Source organism: Rhinopithecus bieti, unplaced genomic scaffold, assembly GCF_001698545.2.
Source record: "Rhinopithecus bieti isolate Rb0 unplaced genomic scaffold, ASM169854v2 scaffold_7398, whole genome shotgun sequence".
NCBI lineage: Eukaryota > Metazoa > Chordata > Mammalia > Primates > Cercopithecidae > Rhinopithecus > Rhinopithecus bieti.
In genome coordinates, this window is record NW_016805783.1 from 3375757 (window position 1) to 3401975 (window position 26219).

The 26219-nt window shown below is 36.0% G+C and overlaps 1 protein-coding gene across 1 annotated transcript in view; it reads right to left on the minus strand.

Annotated features, from left to right (window-relative positions):
* RB1 (RB transcriptional corepressor 1) overlaps positions 1-26219 on the minus strand; it is a 180083-nt gene that overhangs the window by 74968 nt on the left and 78896 nt on the right. The window contains exons 10-14 of the mRNA XM_017873723.1: positions 25355-25471; positions 22830-22886; positions 22371-22402; positions 22214-22290; positions 21027-21223 (exon numbers count right to left, since the gene is read on the minus strand). Coding sequence (XP_017729212.1) covers positions 21027-21223; positions 22214-22290; positions 22371-22402; positions 22830-22886; positions 25355-25471 — 480 coding nt within the window. The remainder of the gene's footprint in view (positions 1-21026; positions 21224-22213; positions 22291-22370; positions 22403-22829; positions 22887-25354; positions 25472-26219) is intronic.

A 26219-nucleotide genomic window follows, 5' to 3' on the forward strand; every position in this document is an offset into this window, starting at 1 on the left:
CGACTCGTCTGTTTAAAAAAAAAAAAAGGGTTTTCTACAAGGGATTTCTTTACCACTCTCCGTCCCTTCCCCAGGCCATTTGTTCTGCATTGGAACTGAAATGTGCAAAAGTTTGTTTTCAGAAGACCCCATTAAAATATGTGGGTTCAACTAAATCAGATGCCAATCTAAAAGTGCATACTATTAAAAGTGCCCAATATTCATATGAAAAAGATAATGCAAAAAAATTATATTTTCAAGAACAGATAGTAAGTTCAGTATTGGATTAGGGTATCCTATGTTCATTTTTGTTTATGACTCATGTAAAAGACAAGTAATTTCATTTCTCCACCTTTTTCATCTTAATGTTTAAAAGAAAAAAACTAAATGATAAAACCTAATATAAAAACTATCATTACTTAATATGTAAATTTAAAAACTTTTAGATAATTAAATTATCTTAAAATATGAAAAGGGCATAATGATAAAACGACCAGACTTAAAAGATAGCAAGACAGATTTATGTCAGTCTTTGAAGAATTCTTAAGGAATATAATCAAAGTCTTAAAGATAAATTTGTTGTTATATTTAGTGGAGATAAGAACACTGAAACGTAGCAAAGTAAGAAAAGGCTTTTTTGAAAAGGCTAAGAAACAAATCCAGCTGTTTCCTGTTCTACATTTCCTTATCATGTTCTAAATCTAGCACTTACAGGAAGACACCAAAATACCTTTGATATTTGGCCATTTCTGAGAAAAGCTGAAAATACGAAGAATCAATTAAGTACATTAATAACAACACCAAGGACCACAAATGTGTATGTTGAAACAGACTGGGTTGTGACAGTTCAGAGTTTTAAAACATGCTATAAATATTTGGAAAATGAAATGCCAAAACTTGTTATATTTTATGATTAAAGGTAAGTAAGCTTAGATGATTTAAGAACAATTGCCTTAGAGTAGTTCTAAAATTTCAGTAAACTCAATAATTAATAACAGCCTTTTATTTAGCTGCAGAAATTCAGAAGCTACACTAATTAGGATCGATTTCTTCTATTTCTCTTCTTTCTTTGTTGCATATCCAGAATTCCAGAGCTCTTCCTCACAATTCCAGTTAAGATATAAGTTAACAAACTGAAAATTTTAAAACTAAATTCAAGTAATTATCTAATATCATGACTCTTCATAAAATTCTCTGAACAAGAGTATATGTGCTTCCACCCCACAGGTTAGGTACAGAGAATATGTCCTAGCTATTCTTCTACCATTGCTACTTCCCTTCTTGTTTGTACTTGAATAGTGAACTAACACCACCCTCAGGGTAATTACTGACATGATTCATAACTAAAGCAATATGACAAATTCCAACTGCAATATAACAGTGAATACTTAACAATGCTGGAGTCCCATGATGCCTTTTCCCCTGAACTTTTCCATTTTGAGAAGGTGATGGGGAGGAGGGGTGCTTCAAGAGCAGAGAAAATTCTCTGTACTTATAATAAGCCAAGATAAACAGGTTAATACTGTGTAACTGTATCCTCGGTTCTCTGTTCTTATGAAATTACTGTATAGTAGAGGAAAAGGAATGAAGGGTACTAACAATTAATTTTATGTTTCTAATTACTATTCTCATAAACGCTCATTTATTCCTCACAAGTCTGAAAGTTATTCCTATTTTACATACAAGGAAACCTGAGATACAGAGACATAATTTGCTCAGAACCACACCAAAGCAAGTTACATGACATCTCTGGACCTCAGGTTTCTTTATCTATAAAATAGGGATAGCAATGTTTACACTTCCAGGCTTCTGTGAATATTAAGTAAGATCTGCTCACTCAAAGTCCAGGCCCTTTTGCTATAGCATAGTAACACTCACAAACAGAAAATACAAACACAGATAAAACATGAGCAAATAAACTAATAATGACAACGTACGTACCAAACAGTAAACTAACATACACTAAGAGGCAACATAGAGTCTAAAAGTATAGTCTCTGGAACCAGACAGCCTGAGTTAAAATACTGGCTCTGTCACCAGCCAGTTTTGTGGACAAGGGAAAGTTTCTCCATCTGTGAAACAGTGATGAGAGAATCTATTTCATAGAGTTGTGAGAAGTTATGAGTTAATACACCTAAGCACTTTTAATAGTACCTGTAATAGGACATATGCAAAACATTACCTAATATTACTTCTACACTGAAATGTCACACACATAAATGAGAGTTATTTTGATGTTGGTCTATATGATTACCAGACAAGCTTCCAAAGAAGTAAGCAAGTGATGAGCACTACTTCCTAAAGGAAGTTTCTATGAGCTACCTACAGGACATTCCTGAGTTGTTAGATTTTGTTTGTTTGTTTTTTATTTTGGACATCCTTGAAATTCTTAGTCCCTTTTGCCAATTAATGAACAAAGAGAACGGGTAATGTGTATAATATGAATAGTGTGGTGGGGAGGAGTGACATGAATAGACAAGTTATGAATATTTCTCTACAGTAAACTGGCATTTTTTCATGTGTCAGAGTGTTTTAAAATTAAAGAAGGGAATAGATACATAGAGAAAAGAATAGACTTAGGTATCAGACATATGACTCAGGTACTAGAAGTTACTTGAGCAAAGGTTTAGAAATGAAAAGGATTTTATGTTTAAAATCATAAATAGGCTACCTGCATTGATTTATAATAGTTATTTCAGTTTCTTTAGATTTTCTTATTGTTGTCCTTTTAAACATATGAGAACCCACATGAAAACCCATTTAATGCCTTATTAATCCTTAACAATGATGAAAAGAAATAGAGTTATTTTATTACACTGAGCTTATATTCCTAGATCTTTAAGCAATCATCTAATTACATTTCATATGTAGCATATCCTTGCTACGTTTCAGTGGATGATTATTCATAAGTTAAATTACTATCCTTTTCTGTTTGTATTCTTTCTGCTTATCTATCTTAAAATTTTGTAGATTATTAGTTCACTGGCAGAAAATAATGTCACCATAAAATATTTATTTCTAAGATACTGCCGTCTTTTATTTTCCCTTCTTTGCTGTTACATTTTTTCATTCATATAGAAGATGACTTCAGGCATACCTGGAATCTTTTACTAAAACAGAGAAAGAGTAAAACAACAAAACCTCAGGTCTAATGTTTCAGTCTATGAAAACAATCTTGACGTCCATTTCTCTCACCCCTTCCCTTGAAAGTTGATCCAAATACCTAATTTCAACCTATATTATTATGGATTCTGAAAACACTTATAGTAAAGTCTCATTTCTAGGAGTTGCATGAATGAAACATATATGCATATTAGCGTTTACTTTTATAATATAGTTTGCTCATTTTGTAAAGTCTTTTAATCCTTCTTTCTGAGGAATAAATCAGACCAATAGTCACAGTGCACTGCACAAAGGAGCTAGTCAACAAATGTTACTTTTCCCTTTCTTGTTACTAATTAGCTCCTAGGCAAAACACTTCTCTTCTTACTCAAGATAAAAAAATACACATATATATTATGTTTCACTTAGAATAAAATTAACTTACTATTTATATTGCTCTCTTTATACTGTCCCATATGCCTGACTATATATTATAGAGGTAATACAAACAGCGTGAATGGTTCAACAGAAATAATGTAGTACAGTGACAGAGCCCTTTATTGGAAACCAGTATGGAATTTGGAATCAAACCAATATGAGTTCAAATGCCCACTGGGTGATCTTAGACAAACTACTTAAAGAGAGCTGATGATCTGTTCTAGGGAAGTGTAATGAAACAGATTCTTAAAATAATAATATAATAAATATGAGAAACAGCTTTAAAAAAATTACAGGACTCTTATCAACTATTGAGAAAGAAAAGGAGAAAATGCTCAGTATTTAAGCCTGGATGATTTGAAAAGTAAAAAAAAGACATAGTGGGAAGCAGAGTTGCATTTAGAACAAGCTAAATAATTTCAGTTTTGAATAATGAAGTCAAGTCTCCTAAATCACTTGAGAAACTAGTATTTAGCTGTGCAAGTCAAGGGCAAAGCTATATTAGGAATACCTGGGTCAGAGTGAGAAAGGTTAAAGCTTTAACTATGTTTTCAGAATTGAATTTTAAAATTAAAATGAAATGTTTCCTCTTTCTGGCAAAGAACAGTAAATACATGGTTATTTTAAGTAATTCATGAGAAGATTTTAAAAATATAGCATAATTATTTTATTATTATATTAGCATGGCTGTTGTGTAAAAGTATATATGGCATCATACTGCTTCACTGTCCTGATCCATGCTTTTAAAAAGCGTTAAATGTGGCTTAATCATTATCTTACAATTAACTTGCCTTCCTGAGTTGTAGCTCTCAGTAAAATATAACTTAAAACAAATAATGTCTAATGGTAAATACTTAAAATACTTCTGCAAAGTGCACCAAAGGTTAATGACCCACCATACAAACATACAATAGATATCCTTTTTGGTTTTTTGAGAGCCACAGACTGTTCTCCCTTTTGTGTTTGCTTCCTGTCAATATTGACATTTCAAAAGAATACCAAAAAAGCTTAAAATTTTGTTTATAAGTTTGTCAATAAATCAGGACTCTAAAACCATGGGCTATTCATTACAAATTGTACTTATACATAAAATGACCGTCGATTTAAATTTGAAGAAATAATTTGAAAGATATATTTTAAATATTTTCTCTTTTTTTATTATACTTTAAGTTCTACGATACATGTGCAGAATGTGCAGGTTTGTTACATAGGTACACACATGCCATAGTGATTTGCTGCACCCATCAACCCATCATCTACACTAGGTATTTCTCCTAATGCTATCCCTCCCTTAGACCCCCACTGCCTGACAGGCCCCGGTGTGTGATGTTCCCCTCCATGTGTCCATGTGTTCTCATTGTTCAACTTTAACTTATGAGTGAAAACATGCATTGTTTGGTTTTCTCTTCCTGTGTTAGTTTGCTGAGAATGATGGTTTCCAGTTTTATCCATGTCCCTGCAAAGGACATGAACTCATCCTTTTTTATGGCTGCATAGTATTCCATGGAGTATATGTGCCAAGTTTTCTTTATCTAGTCTACCATTGATAGGCATTTGGGTTGGTTTCAAGTCTTTGCTATTGTGAATAGTGCTGCAATAAACATATGTGTGCATGTTCTTTTTAGTAGAATGATTTATAATCCTTTAGGTATATACTCAGTAATGGGATTACTGGGTCAAATGTTATTTCTGCCTCTAGATCCTTGAGGAATCGCCACACTGTCTTCCACAATGGTTGAACTAATTTACACTCCTACCAACAGTGTAAAAGCGTTCCTATTACTCCACAGTCTCTCCAGCATCTGTTGTTTCCTGATTTTTAATGATTGCCATTCTAACTGCCATGAGATGGTATCTCATTGTGGTTTTGATTTGCATTTCTCTAATGACCAGTGATGATGAGCTTTTTTTCATATGTTTGTTGGTGCATAAATATCTTCTTTTGAGAAGTGTCTGTTCATATCCTTCACCCACTTTTTGATAGGGTTGTTTGTTTTCCTGTAAATTTGTTTAAGTTCCTTGTAGATTCTGGATATTAGCTCTTTGTCAGATGGATAGATTCCAAAAATTCTCTCCCATTCTGTAAGTTGCCTGTTCACTCTGAAGATAGTTTCTTTTGCTATACAGAAGTTCTTTAGTTTAATAAGATCCCATTTGTCAATTTTGGCTTTTGTTGCCATTGCTTTTGGTGTTTTAGTCATGAAGTGTTTGCCCATGCCTATGTCTTGAATGCCTAGGTTTTCTTCTAGGGTTTTTATGGCTTTAGGTCTTACAGTTAAGTCTTTAATCCATCTTGAGTTAATTTTTGTATAAGGTGTAAGAAAGGGGTCCAGCTTCAGTTTTCTGCATATGGCTAGCCAGTTCTCCCAACATCACTTATTAAATAAAGAATCCTTTGCCCAGTGCTTGTTTTTGTCAGGTTTGTCAAAGATCAGATGGTTGTAGGTGTGTGGCATTATTTCTGAGGTCTCTGTTCTGTTCCGTTGGTGTATTTATCTGTTTTGGTACCAGTACCATGCTGTTTTGATTATTGTGGCCTTGTAGTATAGTTTGAAGTCAGGTAGCGTGATGCCTCCATCTTTGTTCTTTTGGCTTAGGATTGTCTTAGCTATACAGGCTCTTTTTTTGGTTCTATATAAAATTTAAAGTAGTTTTCTCTAATTCTGTGAAGAAAGCCAAAGGTAGCTTAATGTGGATAGCATTGAATTTATAAATTACTTTGGGCAGTATGGCCATTTTCATATAATTCTTCCTATCCATGAGCATGGAATGTTCTTCCATTTGTTTGTTCTTCCATTTGTTTGTGTCCTCTCTTATTTCCCTGAGCAGTGACTGCTCTTAATATTTTTTCCTTCATTTCAACCTTGGTGAATCTGACAATTATATGCCTTGGGGTTGCTCTTCTTGAGGAGTATCTTTGTGGTGCTCCCTGTATTTCCCAAATTTGAATGTTGGCCTGTCTTGCTGGGTTGGGAATGTTCTCCTGAAGAGTGTTTTCTAACTTGGTTCCATTATCCCTGTCACTTTCAGGTACACCGATCAAATGTAGGTTTGGTCTTTTCACATAGTCCCCTATTTCTTGGAGGCTTTGTTTGTTCCTTTTCGTTCTTTTTTCTCTAATCTTGTCTTCGCGCTTTATTTCATTAAGCTGATCTTCAATCTCTGATATCCTTTTTTTCTGTTTGATTGATTCAGCTATTGGTACTTGTGTATGCTTCACAAAGTCCTCATGCTGTGTTTTTCAGTTCCATCAGGTCATTTATGTTTTTCTCTAAACTAGTTATTCTAGTTAGCAATTCCTCTAACCTTTTTTCAAAGTTCTTAGCTTCCTTGCATTGGGTTAGAACATGCTCCTTTAGCTAGGAGGAGTTTGTTATTACCTACCTTCTGAAGCCTACTTCTGTCAATTTGTCAAACTCATTCTTTGTCCAGTTTTATTCCCTTGGTGGCAAGGAGTTGTGATTCTTTGGAAGAGAAAAGGCACTCTGGTTTTTGGAATTTTCAGCCATTTTGTGCTGGTTTTTCCTCATCTTCATGATTTTATCTACCTTTGGTCTTTGATGTTGGTGACCTTCGAATGGGGTTTCTGTGTGGATGTCCTTTTTGTCAATGTTGATACTATTCATTTCTGTTTGTTAGTTCTCCTTCTAACAGTCAGGCCCCTTTGCTGCAGGTCTGCTGGAATTTGCTGGAGGTCCACTCCAGACCCTGTTTGCCTGGATATCACCAGCAGAACAGCAAAGATTGCTGCCTGTTCCTTCCTCTGGAAGCTTCATCCCAGAGGGGCACCCACCAGATGGCAGCTGGAGCTCTCCTGTATGAGGTGTCTGTCGATTCCTGCCAGGAGGTGTTTCCCAGTCAGGAGGCACGGGGGTCAGGGACCCACTTGAAGAGGCAGGCAGTCTGTCCCTTAGCAGAGCTCGAGTACTGTGCTGGGAGATCCACTGCTCTGTCCAGAGCCAGAAGGCAGGAACATTTAAATCTGCTGAAGATGTGCCCACAGCCACCCTTTCCCCCAGGTGATGTGTCCCAGGGAGAGGGGAGTTTTATCTATAAGTCCCTGACTGGGGCTGCTGCCTTTCTTTCAGAGATACCCTACCCAGAGAGGAGGAATCTAGAAAGACAGTCTGGCTAAAGAGGCTTTAGGGAGCTGCTGTAGGCTCTGCCCAGTTCGAACTTTCTGGCAGCTTTGTTTACACTGTGAGGGGAAATCTCAAGCCTCAGTAATGGGGGACGCCCCTTCCCCCACCTAGCTCTAGCATCCCAGGTTGACCTCAGACTACTGTGATATCAGTTGAGAATTTCAAGCCAGAGGATGCTAGCTTGCTTGGCTCCATGGGGGTGGGATCAACTGAGCTAGACCACTTGGCTTCCTGGCTTCAGCTCCCTTCCCAGAGAAGTGAATGGTTCTGTCTCGCTGTCATTCCAGGCACCACTGGAGTATGAAAGAAAACTCCTACAGCTAGCTTGGTATCTGCCCAAACAGTTGCCCAGTTTTGTGCTTGAAACCCAGGGCCCTGGTGGTGTAGGCACCCGAGGGAATCTCCTGGTCTGTGGGTTGTGAAGACTGTGGGAAAAGCATAGTATCTGGGCCAGAATGCACCATTCCTCATGATACAGTCTGTCACAGCTTCCCTTGGCTAGGAGACGGAGTTCCCTGACCCCTTGTGCTTCCCAGGTGAGGTGATACCCCATCCTGCTTCAGCTTGCCCTCTGTGGGCTGCATCCACTGTCTAACCAGTCCCAGTGAGATGAGCTGGGTACCTCAGTTGGAAATAGAGAAATCACCCACTGTCTGCATTGATCTTGCTGGCAGCTACAGACCGGAGCTGTTCTTATTCGGCTATCTTGCCAGCCCATCCTAAACATTTTCTTATGTAAAAGTATGTTGGCCAAGTACTTGTGTAACTAAATGAAGAAATTTGCTAATATTCGGTGACCACAGAAAACCAGTATGACAGAATCTAATTAGTAAGTCAGCTACATTTGACACATTCAAAGGAGACTCAATGTTTATGTGACTTACCAAAATTTAATACAAGAAAATAGTTAATAACTAGTACTTCTATGTTCTCCATATAGTAAGCACCCCTCTGAAACAGTACAATGCATCAGTCAGAAGACCTGATGCATTTAACACAAGGAAGCAGAGATGATACCCTAAATATTCTATACGTATACATATTTCATATTTATAAATACTTCATCAATCACTAAGCTTTATGTTCAGTAACACTGCCAGCTCTGATGAAGAAACAGGGACCAGATTCATTTAAACAACCACAAAATTGAACAACATAAATAAAAGAATACTTTTTACACAATAAACAACAGGCAGTACAGAACAGCAATTCCTGGGAGAAAGAAAACAAATGGTGAGCCTCATTATTGCCACAGCTTACTGCCTGGGGACAATTTATGGTCCACAGTCCAGAGATGAGAAACTGGAATGCAGTCCAGTGGTCCCCCAGTTGAAGAAACAGAGTTGAGAAATGGGACATGCCAAGGCAAACTAAGATTAGCAGGACAGAATACTAGAGAGAAGAAAGCTACAAAAAGAGAACTCCAGAGGTCTGCAGAGGGTTAAGCTTGAGTCTTCAGCTGAGTACTGATCAGTGCATGGATGTGAGGATACTACTCAAAGCCAGGGAAGAGACATGGGAAGGAGTAGAATCCTTCCAGGAGCTGACAAAGGGCCAGGAAGAGTTCTGCTTTCCACTAGCCAGATGGAAAAACCTTCTCATATATGGGACATTCAGTAGAGTACTCAGAAGAGCAATGCCTGGATAGTGAAGGAAAATCGGCTATTGATTAAAGACTGCTCTGGCTGTGTCCAAAAACAAAAACCAGATAAATAAATGAAGCCTTAAAAGAGTCAAATGATTTCCAGATAATTTAATTGTGTTCCAAAACACAGGTCAATAGTGAAAGGAATACGAAAATATCCAGGATCCACTAAAGCAAAATTCACAAATATCTGGCATCTAACAAAAAAATCACCAAGCAGACAAAAAAGCAGAAAAATATGACTCTTAAAAAAAAAAAGAGAGAGAGAGAGAGAACTATCAGTCAAGAGAAACAGACCTAAAAAGACATAGGTACTAGACTTAGTAGACAGGGACATTTAAAGTTATAACACCTATATTCCATATGTTCAAGAAGGTAAAGAAAAGCATAAACATAATAAAGATAGATATGGAAGATATAAAAGGACCCAAATCAAATTTCTAGAAACGAAAAATATAGTAAGACCAAAAATACAATAAAGATTAATAGCAGATTAGATACCTCAGAAGAAAAAAATTAATAAACTTGAAGACATAGCTATAGAAGGTATTCAACATGAACTACAGAAAGAAAAACCTGCAGGAAAAAAAATACAGCAAAAAAAGAACAAGGCCAGGCGTGGTGGCTTATATTTGTAATCCCAGCACTTTGGGAGGCCAAGGTGGGTGGGTCACCTGAGATCAGGAGTTCGAGACCAGCCTGGCCAACATGGCGAAACCCCATCTCTACTAAAAATACAAAAATTAGCCGGGCATGTGCCTTTAGTCCCAGCCACTTGGGAGGCTGAGGCAGGAGAATCGCTTGAACCTGGGAGGCAGAGGTTGCAGTGAGTTGGGATCATGCACTGCACTCCAGCCTAGGCAAAAGAGCGAGGCTCCATCTCAAAAAAAAGAAGAAAAGAAACAAGACAAACCAGAAGACAGTGGAGCAATATAAAGCACTCAAAGAAAAACCAAAAAAATGTCAACCTAGAATTCAATATCCAGCAAAAGACCTTTTAAAAATAAAAGTAAAATGTTTTTTTCCAGACATAAAAGCTGGAAGAATTCATCACTAGTAGACATGCAGACAAGAAATGTTTTTTGTTGGTTGGGTGTGGTGGCTTACGCCTGCAATCCCAGTACTTTGGGAGGCTGAGGCAGGCAAATCATGAGGTCAGGAGTTCGAGACCAGCCTGATCAACATGGTGAAACCCTATCTCTACTAAAAATATAAAAATTAGCCAGGCATGGTGGTGTGTGCCTGTAATTCCAGCTACTCAGGAGGCTGAGGCAGGAGAATCGCTTGAACCTGAGAGGTGGAGATTGAAATGAGCCAAGATCGTACCACTGCACTCCAGCCTGGGTGACAGTGCGAGACTCCGTCTCAAAAAGAAAAAAAAAATAGAAGTGCTTTTTGTTTGTTTTATAAGAATAGAGACAGAGTTTTGCTTTGTTGCCTGGACTGGTTTTGAACTCCAGGCTTCAAGAGATCCTCCCGCCTCAGCCCCCCTAAGTGTTGGGATTACAGGTATGAGCCACTGCCCCGGCCAAGAAATTGTCAAAAAAAAAAAAAAAAAGTTTTACAGTCAGAAGGAAAACAAAAGGAATCTGGATCTACACAAGGAATGAAGAGTACTGGAAAGGTAAATATGTAATAAAATAAAAACATCTTTTTTCTCTTGTTTTGAACTATCTTTAAGAGATCATTGGTTTAAAACAAAAGTTACCAATGTATTGTAGAGTTTATAACTTCTGTTGAAGCAAAATGTATGACAACAATAGCCCAAAGTTTGGAAAAGGGAAAATGGAAATATACTATTCTAAGACTCTTATACTATATGCGAAGTAGTGTAATAGTATTTAAAGAAAGACTATGAAAGGTTAAAGATGCATATTATAAATCAAAAAACACCAATTACAAAATAAAACAAAGAAGTATAGACAGTAAGCCTACAAAGAAGATAAAACAGAATTTTAAAAATTCAATCCAAAAGAAGAGAAAGAGGAAAGGGAGAAAAAGGAGATGAAAAAAATAGAAAATGAATAATAAGATGGAGAATTTAAACCCAACCATATCAATAGTCACATTAAATTTAAATCTAAACATCCCAATTAAAATGCAGATATTGTTAGATGAGACTTAAGAAAGCAACACCGTACTATATGCTGCCTATAAGAAAATCACTTCTTTAAGAATAAAGACATATATAAGTTAAATAAAGGAATGGGGAAAATATGCCACGTTAATATTAATGAAAAGAAAGCTGGAATGGCTTTACCAGTATCGGGCACAAGTAGTTTTCAGAGCAAACAATATTACCAGGGATAAAGACAGGGTCATTTAATAATGATTAAAGGGGTAAATTCATCAAAGGACATCACAAATCTAATACTTTATGCACCTAAATTCTATATGTTAGACATTGGATTAGGTATTGAGAGAGAGATATGTTTTTTTAAGTGAGCCAGGAGTTTTGCTTTCAGGACTTCTCTACCCCTCTGCCCCATTTAGTCCCACTTGTCTCCTGGTTACTCCCCTCAAGCACTGAAGATGCTAGTCCTTAGTTCAGTCACATTCATCCTCGCTACATGTCCTGGACTCTTGCTCACTGTACTTTTTGGCTCCTTGACCTCCTCATGCATTCCCAAGATCATTTCTTAGAATACAGGAAACTACCCAGAAATGTTCTGTCTCTGGAAATTCTAAGGTGAAACAACTCTTTGACTACAACCTCCTACACTTTCACTCTCATTGTTACTCCCACTACACCTATTAAACTTCATTAAATTTATTAAGTTAAACTTCATTATTTAATGAATGAATTATTTAATGAAATATCCTGTTACTTTTTGTTTGTTTGCTTTGGGGTTTTTTGTTTGTTTGTTTTGCTTGTTTGTTTTTGAGGCAGGGTCTCGTTCTACCACCCAGGCTGGAGTGCTGTGGTGCAATCACAGCTCACGGTAGCCTTAACATCCCAGGCTCAGGCGATTCTCCCAGTTCAGCCTCCCAAGTACCAAAGGTATGTGCCACCACACCTGGCTAATTTTAAAAATTATTTGTAGAGACAGGGTCTCCCTATGTTGCCAAGGCTGGTCTTGAACTCCTGGGCTCAAGCAATCCTCTCACCTTGGTCTCCCAAAGTGCTGGGATTACAGGTGGAGACACTGCACCCTGCCAAATATCCTGTTTCTTAAAACCTCTACTTTCACTATGAATCTCCTATTTTCTCTCTGCAGATGAAAACTCCAAAGCTTAACATTCTAACCACTCTAGGGAGGGAAGATGGGAGGAAGAGAGCTAAGTGTGCACCAAAGAGCGGTAAGATGCCAGACTTTTGAGTGAAGAAGCATCTTGGAAGTGGACCCTATAGCTCCAGACACCTGCTGACACATAGTCAGAGACAAACCACCCAGTGAAGTTCTCCCCAAATTCCTGACCCACAAAATCATGAGCACAATAAAATATTTGTTTAAAGCCAGCAATTTGTTATCCAGCAAGAGAACACTTCTAATGGCTCTTTTCCATCAATATTTAAACCCTACCTTTCTCATTTAAAAAATATGTATATATTCCCTCCACTTCACACACATCAAGCTGTATCTTTACTTCTGTTATATCTTTATTTCTCTTCACAGGCAAAACTTTTGGTAAAAGCCATCTATTATGACTGTGTCCACTTTATCTCTCATTCAGATCTCATCCTATCCCCATCTCTTCATTCAACAGTCCTTGTCACTGTCACCAGTGACTTCATTGTTGCTAAAACTTTTCAGATCTTATCTGAAACAGCAAGCACTCACTCAGACTTTGTAATGCTCTCTCTCCTTTTTCTTTTTTTCAGTTTTCAATTTTAATTTTAATTCTTTTTTTTTTTTTTTTTTTTTTTTTTTGAGACAGTCTCACTCTGTCACCAAGGCTGGAGTACAGTGGCACATTATTGGCTCACTCAACCTCCGCCTCCCAGGTTCAAGCAATTCTCATGCCTCAGCCTCCAGAGTAGCTGGAATTACAGGCATGCGCCACCAAGCCCAGCTAATTTTTGTATTTTTAGTAGAAACAGGGTTTTGTCATGCTGGTCAGGCTAGTGTCGAACTCCTGGCCTCAAGTGATCCACTTGCCTCAGCCTCCCAAAGTGCTGGGATTATAGGTGGGAGCCATTGCACCTGGTCAGTCTCTCTATGATACCACTTCTCCTGATTTTCCTCTTATCTTCCTGGCTGTTCTATTTCAATCTCTTTGTAGGCACAGGCTTCTCTTTTCTGTCCATCCTTTAAATGTTAGAGCTCCTCAGTATTCTATCTTTAGCCTCCTTCTCTTCTCATACTACGTTCTCCCCTTAAGTGATCTTATCCCTTCTCCAAACTTCAGTTACTCAGTAAAGCATAAGGATTAATAGCTTTGGAGCCAGAAAGACCTGGGTTCAAATCATAGATCTTGCCATTTAGCTTGTGTGGTCTAGGGTAAGTTATTAAACTTTTCTAAGCTTTCATTTCCTGGTATAGGGTAATACTACCTTATGGATTATTATGAAAATTAAATTTAAGAAGTGCTCACCAAAGTGCCTGGCACAAGATAAACAATCAATAAAGGGTGGCATTTTTTATTACACATGTGTGGCAGCTGTTAGGTCCATAACCTTAGCCTAGATTTCTTTCCTAAGTTCCAGACACACATATCCAACTGCTACTTGACACCTCTATTTAAATGACCTATAATTACTTCAAACTCAATCAAATGAAATTCATCTTCCCAAGCAAACCTCATTCAATCCTAGGTATCTTATTTTAATGAATGACACTACTATCCACTTAAGTTATACAAGCCAGAAACCTGGGTGTCATCATAAGTTGACTCCTCTCTGTCCTTTACACTTATGTAATTAACTGCTACATATTATAATACAATGTCAGATATTGTTTTAAGAACTTTACATGAATTTAACATGAGATATGCACATATAGTAAAACAAAGTTTATAAATGACTAGTAAGTATGTAGATAATAAACAGGTTAAGACTAAATGGGGGAAGAATGACTATAGACTAGGATGATCAGGAAAGGCAAAATAGACCTTAAAATCTGGTCAAGAAAAAGGCAGAGGAAAGCATTTCAAGACTCAGGGACAGGCAAAAACAAACATGGTTGTGTGAGTGAAAGACGAATCTGAATGGGGAAGAGAATACAGGCAAGGGTTCTCAAACTTTTTGGACTCAAAACTCTTTTATATTCTTAAAATTACTAAGGATCCCAAAAGCTTTTGTTTGTGTGGGTTAAATCTATTAATATTTACTTTGTTAGTAGTTAAATCTTAATTTAGTTAAAATTTAATTAAAACTGAGAAATTTTTTAAAATTACATCTTACACAATTCACCCATTTAATGTGTACAATTCAATAGTTTTAGTGTATTCACAGAGATGATAAAATGTTGTAAAATTGACTATAATAATGAGTCAATTTTACAACATTTTCATTATCTCAAAAAGAAACACCATACTCTCTAGCCATCATCCTCGAAACACCTAGTCCTCCCCACCAGCCTTAAGCAACCAATAATCTACTTCCTATCTCTGCTGAATTGCCTCTTGTGGACATTTCATATAAATGAATTTAGACAATATTTGGTTTTCTGTGACTGGCTTCTTTCAACATCATGTGTTCAAGGTGGTTATATATTCTTCCATTAGGAAGCATAAAGTAGCTAATAGCTGTTTTACATTAAAGGATTTGGAGGGCTCAAAAAAAACTTGAGAAAATTTAAAAATATTTGTCTTAAACAATAAACCCATTATGTTAACATAATTTTTAAATGAAAAATAACCGTATTCTACAAAACAAAAAAGATAGAACCATAGCACTGTTTTATGATCTTCTGAATGTCTTTACTATTTGGCATAATAAAAAAGAGCTGAATTTTCATATCTGCTTCTACATTTACTTTGTTGCAATATGCTGTTTAGGTTGAAGTATATAAAGAAAAATCTGGCCTCATATGGAAAGAGGAGGAGTATTTTAATAGCCTTTTCAGATAACTATGGTTATTGTTTTCTGACACTACACCAAAACTCAACAAGTCATAGTTTCTTAAAGGTTAGCTGCAGGGTGGAATTGGAAACAATCTCAATGAACAGAAATAAATTTTTCATATTTTAAGACCTTAAAATCCATTCGTTTATCTTGAACTTTTAATGAATCTCTTACCCATGAATGATTTTATAATGATGTATTTGATCATTTGGAAATACTGGTTCACTGAATTATCTACTTCTTCTACATGTTTACAAATCTCTGTATACAATATTTTAAAAATCACATTCATTGACATGACCACCTATTTCATCAGAAAAGTCTTTTATATATTAGGACTCTGTCAAGTTTTCAGTGGTGGATACAAGTTTCTAAAATTCTAATTTTTACTTGAAAACACAAAATTTATCATTGGCAACCTTTACTGTCAGTTGTTTTCTTTGAAGTGACAGGCTCATTTTGTTCATTTGCAAGAATCTACCACATACCCAAGCAAGAATAAACACAATTGCTCATCAGTCTTACAAGTAACACATGTGTTTCATGAAAAGAGTGGTTCAGTTCACAACTCAACCAATAAAATAAGTATTTTTCCTCAAGACAACTATCATACCTTGGTATGTAACTTTCTACATCCTTCAGTTTTACCACATTGAATATTAAAAAGACATACTCAAGAGCGGAGATTTAATAATAATAAAAAAAATACCATACAGGTCTCTAGCCTAGAAGCAACAGGCTATTCCTACCCTGATGTGTAGTAGGCTATACCACATAGGTTTGTGTAAGCACACTCTATGATGTTCACACAATGACAAAATAGCCTAAATGAAGTATTTCTTAGAATGTATCCCCATCATTTAGCAATGCCTAACCACAGTTAACTTAAAGCTCCCATTCTAGTTTTTTCGTTTTTATGTTTTTGAGACAGAGTCTCGTTGTGTTGCCCAGGCTGGAGTGCAGAAGCACAATCATGGCTCCCTGCAGCCTTGACTTCCCGAGCTTAGGTGATCCTCCTGCCTCAGCCTCCTGCCTCAGCCTCCCAAGTACCTAGGACCACAGGTACATGCCACCACACCTAGCTATTTTTTTTTTTTTAAGAGATGGGGTCTTGCTTTGTTGCCCAGGTTGGTCTTGAACTTCTGGGCTCAAATGATCCTCCCACCTTAGCCTCCCAAAATGCTGGGATTACAGGTGTGCACCACACACCTGGCCTAAAGCTCCTATTCTATAAACCTGCATTTGATTCCTTTGACCTTCTTTCTATGCTGGATAATTTTAGAATTGTATCCTGAACATCATAAATGTTAAATTGTGAAGATACGAAATTCTGTTATTTTTCTAAAATGAGCATGGTTTTGTTGTTTGTTACAAGAAGCAATTATCTTTGCTTAACTTGAACTGTTCTGTTTATTGGGCAGCCACTCCAGTCTCAGTTCAGATCCTCTGCCCTTCATTTGGCTGCTCTGAGTCTGTTATACACAGGAACTATTCAGATTTCAGACAGAATCTGGGTCCCTTTCTTGGCTCTTTCCCTTGCAGGATTCTTCCACTCTCCTCAGTGACCAAGGTTTCCCCAGCTTCAGTTTTGCAGTTTCCCTGGTAAAGAGACCCATAGTTTTCCCACTGACATCCCTGCCCTACCATACTGTCCTTCCCTATACCTACTGCACTTAGCCCTAGACTAAAAGCCTTCTCCTCAGGCTCCCAGCTCCCCTCTTCTCTTTCTCAACTAGAGTCTGTTCTTCCTGTCCAGTAATTTCAGTCAATTACTATTTGTATTCCAAACAGGTAGTATCATGGTCTTTTTTTGCAGAAAGTCATCTGGTAGGGTTTTCTTCCAACATTACCAGAGGAATGTGTCCTGCACAGGAGGTTTTTACCGGAGGAATCAGCATGATGAGATTTACATTATGAGCAGATTTCTCTGGCTGCTGTGAGAGAAAGGTCTCAAGGTAGGAAATGAGAGATCAGTAGGAAGAGTCCAGAATAGTCCAGGAAAGAGAGACCATATAGAGAATAAAGCACCTGATGTATTTTGATTTATAAACATTTATTGAAAAAATACAATAAATTCTGAAAATACTGAAACTAAGGCATCCAAATTTCATTTCATCCCCTGCTGGCATTATAAGTCTCTTAACAGATTTAATAGGGTCAAACACCTGGAGGTCATTTCATCTAACCCTTAGGCATGATGCATTCAAAAGCACCTGTAATCCCCCAAATTTTCAGAGAATGAGATTTCACTAGGTTTCTCAACAGACTTTTCCAGCATCTTACACTCATATTGCCCGTTAATCTCTCTGGGATGAAAAGAAACAGAAGTGGACTTTTTCCTTCTTTATTCTTTCTCAAGGCTGTCAAGCAAAATGCTGAACCCAGTTCCCCACACAACCATTAAAATAAGATGATGTTCTTTTTTTCATTAAATTATTGGCAGGAGAGAAGTAAGCAGCACCTCATTTGAAACTTCCCTCAGTCAACAACTCTGTGTGAATATGTTCCTATCAATCTACAGTTTAAACGAGAATTTTTTATTGTGACACAGAATCGAAAGACTTTCTCTGGGTCTTTATCTGGGTGTTGTTTACATGGATGTATTCAATTTGTGACAAATTCACCAAACTGTCACTTGAGATATATACTTTTCTCAATATATGTTATATTTCAAATAAAAAAAAGTCTGTGAAAATGCAAATGTATCTAAGCCATATCCCTTCTCTATAATGTCAATTATTCTCACAGGAAAAAATACACAGTATCCTGTTTGTGTGGCATAACTTATCTTCACAAAGCCACCCACTACCACTCAAGGGTTTTATGATTAAAAATGTAACATAAAATTCAAACACTAAAAATATATGACTAAATAAAAGTCTTCTATAGTTTCATCTGCCAAAGAACCACATTTAATATTTAAATTTGGAGGCTTATGACTTCCACATCTCCTACTGTAAATCAATTGTAGTCTTTTCCAAACTTTGGGCTTGTCACTTCTTCTCCAAAAATCTTTAAAAATAAATGAATATTGTTTAGAAGCCCTAAATAATTGAGCTAAACAGGCTTGCATACAAGCAATTTTAAACAGTAAATTTTATTACTTCCTACACAATTTTCCAAGCCTTTATCTTTATTGTATCCTCACAATATCTCTCTCAATTCAAGGCATATGGCATATGTTCAATAAATATGTGTTGATAGAAATAAAATTAACTCTCTAAAAGAAATAACAATAGTCACTTTCAGATGATACGGTAATATCTCAATATCAATTTCTGGGAGGAGAGGACACATAGCCTTTAAAAAGTACTCTATGTACTTATTTTATTTACTTATCTATTTATTTATTTTTACTTTCACTTAATTCCCCAGATTCAGAACGTTTTCTCCTAAGTACTCCTTATCAAGTGTAAGTTCATTCCATAAGTAGTTAGCAAATTCAATAATAGGAGTATAACATTCTTCTATCAATTTCCCATGCTTCTCTCCTCTATTCACTGTCTATAAGGCAATACAAGAAAACACTAAGAAATAAACTATTGCTTAGTCATTAAAAATTCAAAACATAAAGAAATTAAAACTAAGGTTACATGTGCAAATTAGGATTATAGCATACCTAAAGTCTTAATTTTTAATTACCATTTCTATATACTGATACAAATTAAAAGATATATACTTAGCATGCAACACAGTTTCAAAAGAAACCATTAATATACAAATCTGATGATTCACAAAGTATTATCCAACTATGCAGATCTGAAGAGCATAAACTCAAGTTGCCAATTTTATTAAAACAAAAGCCTTATCAATAGTTATAATGCTATAAAGAGAATCCTAGACAATATAATTTGTGCCCCTATAATGATTGAACCAATACACCAATACCTATAATTGAACAATAGTATAGATTTTATACTCTAATAATGGGAAAATGAGTCCTACTATATTCAACAAGAAAAAAATGCACTTTTTAATAATCTAAATAGGATAATCTCACAATTTAAGAGCAGACATTTACATTTTCAAACATAATGATGACTGTATTTTAAATAAATTATCTAAATACTTTAAAGAATTCTGTTCTGTTTTAGAACAGAGCCCTCAGAAATAATACCACACATCTACAACCATCTGATCTTTGACAAACCTGACAAAAACAAGAAATGGGGAAAGGATTCCCTATTTAATAAATGGTGCTAGGAAAACTGGCTAGCCATATGTAGTAAGTTGAAACTGGATCCCTTCCTTACACCTTACACAAAAATTAATTCAAGATGGATTAGAGACTTAAATGTTAGACCTAAAACCATAAAAACCCTAGAACAAAACCTATGCAACACCATTCAGGACATAGGCATGGGCAAGGACTTCATAACTAAACACCAAAAGCAATGGCAACAAAAGCCAAAATTGACAAATGGGATCTAATTAAACTAAAGAGCTTCTGCATAGCGAAAGAAACTACCATCAGAGTGAACAGGCAACCTACAGAATGGGAGAAAATTTTTACAATCTACCCATCTGACAAAGGGCTAATAACCAGAATCTACAAAGAACTTAAACAAATTTACAAGAAAAAAAATCAAACAATCCCACCCAAAAGTGGGTGAAGGATATGAACAGACACTTCTCAAAAGAAGACATTTATGCAGCCAACAGACACATGAAAAAAATGCTCACCATCACTAGCCATGAGAGAAATGCAAATCAAAACCACAATGAGCTACCATCTCACACCAGTTAGAATGGTGATCATTAAAAAGTCAGGAAACAACAGGTGCTGGAAAGGATGTGGAGAAATAGGAACACTTTTACACTGTTGGTGGGACTGTAAACTAGTTCAACCATTGTGGAAGACAGTGTGGTGATTCCTCAAAGATCTATAACTAGAAATACCATTTGGCCCAGTCATCTCATTACTGGGTATATACCCAAAGGATTATAAATCATGCTGCTATAAAGATAAATGCACATGTATGTTTATTGCAGCACCATTCACAATAGCAAAGACTTGGAACCAACCCAAATGTCCATCAGTGATAGACTGGATTAAGAAAATGTGGCACATATACACCATGGAATACTATGCAGCCATAAAAAAGGATGAGTTCATGCCCTTTGTAGGGACATGGATGAAGCTGGAAACCACCATTCTGAGCAAACTATCACAAGGACAGAAAACCAAACACTGCATGTTCTCACTCATAGGTGGGAACTGAACAATGAGAACACTTGGACACAGGATGGGGAACATCATACACCGGGGCCTGTTGTGGGGTGGGGGGAGGGGGGACGGATAGCATTAACAGATATACCTAATGTAAATGACGAGCTAATGGGTGCAGCACACCAACATGGCACAGGTATACATATGTAACAAACCTGCACCCTAGAACTTAGAACTTACCCTAGAACTTAAAGTATAATAATAATAAAAAAAAAAGAATTCTATTTTGTTTTAAAGTGCCATGTTTTAAGAAAAGCTATTCTTAAATAAATCACTATGCTGTATTAGATGGTTTAGGGCACTCGAAGAAAGCTCCATTCTAATATTCTACTTGATTCTTGGGCTACAGACTGAAATAACATTATTCATTAAATTGCCTATTTGTTCTTGAGGTAGATGTTAAGAAACACCTCTCATTAACAGATAATTTGTTAGCCATATGCACATGAATGAATTTCTTCAATTATTTAGCTAGTTACTTACTGAGAGCCATGCAAGGGATTCCATGATTCGATGTTCACATCGTTCTAAGTGTTTTATCATTTCTCTTGTCAAGTTGCCTTCTGCTTTTATAAAACTTTCAATCACTTTGTAAAAATCAAAGGCTTTCAAATTAAGCACATTCAGAATCCATGGGAAAGACAAATCTGTTCCAGAATCAAGATTCTGAGATGTACTTCCTAAAAATGAAAAAAAAAGTAACTTAGGTATGAGCTAGATATTTTTTTGGAAAGTCTTATCAAACAAAGAAAACAGTAGAAAGGTTAAACGATTTTTATTTAGAGCAGAATTTTTTATTTGGAGTCTATGGACTCATAGGAAATAGCCTTCCAATTTTGAGTGTATGCACATCTATGTTTTTCCTAGAGAAAGGGCTTATAGCTTATCTCAAATTTTCAAAGGTTTAAATACCCTAAACTTATATCAGGAACAGGTTTAGTATCTTACCAGCCATTTATTAGCATATCTATTTTAATTCTCATTAATCCTTGGTAAGAGGAGAGACAGATTCTTCAAGATCCTGCTAATTTCATTAGTTAGAAAATGGTATCTCTTTAAAATATGCATTTCTTGGTTATAAATGAGGATTCAGTTTTCCTTATTTGTTTACTAATAAGGAAACTAGAAGTTCCTCTTTCACTGTGTTTTGCATCCTTTACAAATGTTCCTTTTGTTTCTGCAAGCAAAACTTTCTTTTAACATTTGCAACATAATTTGCAAAGTGATATACATTTATATTTTTAAAAACACTGTTACTGGCCTTTGTTCTGTTTATTCGGTGAGTTCTAGCTTCAGTCTTTAGTTTCATAACCATGGAGGTTATAGCAGTGCTTCCATATCATTAGAGGCCACTCTTGAATACTCCTTTGGCACTCTACAATCTCACAGGTCTTCGGAGGGATTTCAAAAGGTACCTTTTCTAAATTCAGTATACCAGTATACTCAGAAGAGGAGCCTAGTGAAATATTATCCCCAAGATGGCCTCAAATAATTCAAATAAGCCTCTTAAATGGCTTATAATGACCAATTACATTGTTCAGTATATAGTGATCTAAAATAAGCATTCCTTCTCCTTAACCTCACACTATCCCTCTCCTCCCACCAAAGAAACACACCACATTTTAACTTTAAATTGAACAAAAATGTTTATTTATGAAAATTTAACTTACTGCTATATGTGGCCATTACAACCTCAAGAGCACACGCCAATAAGGACATATGAAAAATGTTGTCATTCAGAAGTTTGCTAAAGGAAAAAAAAAAGATTATAAAATATTTACTTTTATAAAAAGAAAAAAATTGTTTTACTAAAAGTAAAAAATTTACCTAAAATTTTGAATGGATAATCGTTCTTCTTCCTGAAACAGATAATTAAAAAAAAAAGAAGTTGTTTAATTGAAACCTTATTTGTGTTAGCATTGAAATTTTTTTTGTTGTTTTTTTTTTTGGTTTGTTTTTTGTTTTTTGTTTTTTTGTTAAGATGGTGTCTCACTCTGTTGCCAGGCTGGAGTGTAGTGGCATGAACTTGGCTCACTGCAACCTCCACCTCCTGGGTTCAAGTGATTCTCCTGTCTCAGCCTGCCGAGTAGCTGGGACTACAGGCGTGTACCACCATGCCCAGCTAATTTTTGTACTTTTAGTACAGACAGGGTTTCACCAAGTTGGCCAGGATGGTCTCGATCTCTTGACCTCATGATCTGCCCACCTCGGCCTCCCAAAGTGCTGGGATTACAGGTGTGAACCACCATGCCCGGCTGAAATTTTTTTATATTGTTTTCAACTTACTGATTTAAGCATGGATTCCATTACTCGGTAATACAAGCGAACTCCAAGTTTGTATCGCTACAAACAAACAAAAAGAAAAATAAGAGCCTGCTATTTTAGAAAATCACAATTACTAATTTTTTTTTTTTTTTGAGATGGAGTGTCACTGTTTTGCCCAGCCTGGCCTTCACACTCCTGGGCTCAAGAGATCCTCCTGCTTTGGCCTCCCAAGAGGCTGGGATTATAGGCATGCACTTCTATACCCAGCTGACAATTACTAATTTTTTAAAAAGCCTTTTCTTAAAACATACTTCTCACCCTTCTTAGAAATATGGCCGCCAAGAAAACACAAAAGCTAGCTTGTCTAAAACTCAAGACTTAAGTATTAAGTGGTGATTAACATTCCCAAGCAAATTAACAAGAGGGTAGGTCCAGTACCTGGATTTCCTTAACTCCATTTCAGTCTATATCATTCATACTAAAGATAGGTTATATGCGCAGTACTATTTTAAGCACTTTATGTACCTTCTATAACATTTCTCATGACCTAGGACATGTATTTTCAAGATGGCTGTCTAGGATTAAGAGGACAGTCTTTGTCCATAAATTTAGTAAAACTGACACAGACAAAAATCAGATCAAACTGACCTTATGAGCAAGAAGTTTTAACCAAATAACTGGTTCCCATTATTTGAAAGAAAAACCAAATTTCAGAGATATAAACACACACCATATTATTTCATTCCAAATTAAGAGCAAAAATCTCATACATGATCATGCACCGCATAACAATGTTTTTGGTCAATAACTGACTGCATATATAACAGTGGTCCCATAAGATTATAATGGAGCTGAAAAATTCCTATTGTTTAGTGTAATGTTGTAGTGCAATGCATTACTCACAGCTTTGTGATGATGCTGATGTAAATAAACCTATTGCACTGCCAGTCATAGTATAGCACATACAATTATGTATGGTACATAATATTTAATAATGAATATGTTACTGATTTATGTATTTATTATACTATACTTTTTATTATTTTAGAGCATCCTCCTTCTACTTGTAAAAAAAAAAAAAAAAAAAAGGTTAACTGTAAAACACCCTCAGGCAGCTCCTTCAGGAGATATTCCAGAAGATAGCATCATCCTCATAAGAGATGACAGCTCCACACATTTCATTGTCCCTGAAGAGTTGGGACAGAATTTGGAGGCAGAAGACAGTGGTATTGTTAATCCTGATCCTGTGTAGACCTAAGCTAATGTGTGTGTTTGCCTTTGTTTTTGGCACAAATGTTTATGAAATTGAAAACAAAATTTAAATAGAAAAAAGCATATAGAATAAGGATTATAAAGAAAGAAAATACTTTTGTACAGCTGGACAATGTGTTTGTGTTTTAAGCTAAGTGTTATTACAAGAGTCAAAAGTTTTTTACAAACTGAAGATTTATAAAGTAAAAAAGTTACAGTGAGCTATAGTTAATTTACTACTGAAGAAAAAATGTTTATGAAATTAGTTTAGCCTAAGTGTAGTATTTATAAAGTCTATGATAGTGTACAGTAATGTCATAGGTAATGTTGTAGGCCTTCACATTCACTTGCTGACTCTCTGACTCACTCACTGACTCATTCGGAGCAACTTTCAATCCTGTAAGCTCCATTCATAGTAAGTGCTCTGTGCAGGTGTTCCATTTTTTATCTTTTATACTGTATCTTTAATGTACCTTTTCTGTGTTTGGATACGTTTAGATACACAAATGGTAACACATTGGTTTGTATAGACACACTCTACCAGGTTCACACAACAAAACTGCCTAATGATGATCAGAACACATCCCTGTTAAGTGGTGCATGGCTGTAGGATCAGAAAGAACCATTAAATATCAATGTTTAAATCACTGATGGCATCAAAATATAACCTCACTACACTGAAATAAATGTGTACAGTGGACTACAGTTTTCCAATATATTTTTGTATATTATCCTCATTAATGCCACACAAAAAAGCAGAGCAAATATAGAACCTGAATCTCAGAGAAGTTAAATGACATGTCCAAGATTGACAATGGTAGAACCAAATATAAACCCAGGGCTGTAACTCCATGGCCCATATTCTTACCTATTATATTAGCTTTAGATTTCCTGAAATAATAATGATACCACTCAATAATATCACTGAGTAATGGCATCTATAGTATAGTCCCATTCACATTAGGATATGCATACATGAACAGTCATACATGTAGAAGTCAAGGCAAAATCAAAAATTTAATATCAAAGATTTCAATTTTTTTCTTAGTTGTATTTTCTAAAGTTTCTACAAGTGGTGTGTGTTCCTTTATTACATAGTTTTTATAATGGGGTGGGAGGTAGTTTCCCATACAGTTTCCTATAAATAGCAGCATACACAGGCAGCAGGGATATAGTATCTGCCAGTATTTTATACTACTAGACAAATACCGTTAGAGTATTTATACAAACTGGAAAGATGCTGCTTTTAACATTATTACTCTATAGTACCACTAATTAAAATAAATTCAAGTTACCTGTGATCCAATTTCGACACATCCCTGTCCCACAGCTTTAGCAAATTTCTCTTTAAAGATGTATCCTATATCCTTCACTCTTTTCAGTATGCTTTCTTTGGGATTCACTGTGCAGTTCTTTAGGAGGTAAAAACAGAAATCAATGTTGAGGATACTGTGTAATCAGAATTAATATTTTCTGCTCCATAATATATGACTTTTAAAATTGTTTATAAAAATGTGGAAACGCTTCCACAATAACTAGGTAACCACAACTACTGAACATAAGCAGACAATATAATTTCATTGGATGTTAATGACCAAAAAATACTAGAGTACAACTAAAAAACCCTATTATCTAAATTTTCTGTCACTAGGCTAGAGAAGAGCAAATTTGTTAAGCTTTCCATTCATCAAAAAGAGCCTCATACATTCTCATAAAATATCTTTAATTAAGGGTTATATTGGGATGTATGTTGCTTCCAAAAAAAAAGCAATGGAACATCAAAACAAGGCTTGCGCTTGGGTAATCATTTTCCTAATTTTTTTTTTTTTTTTTTTTTTTTTTTTTGTTTTTTTTTTGAACGACAAAGTCCCTACCTCTGTACTGCCCAAGCGCTGGGAGTGCAGTGGCACGATCTTCGGTTCCGACGTGCACCTCCCACCTCCCAAGTTCAAGTGATTCTCCTGCCTCAGCATCCCAAGTAGCTGGGATTATAGGCAAGCGCCACCATGCCTCACTAATTTTTGTCTTTTTAGTAGAGATGGGGTTTCGCCATGTTGGCCAGGCTGGTCTCGAACTCCTGACTTCAAGTGATCCAACCACCTCAGCCTTCCAAAGTGCTGGGATTACAGGTGTGAGCCACCATGCCCAGCCCATTTCCTA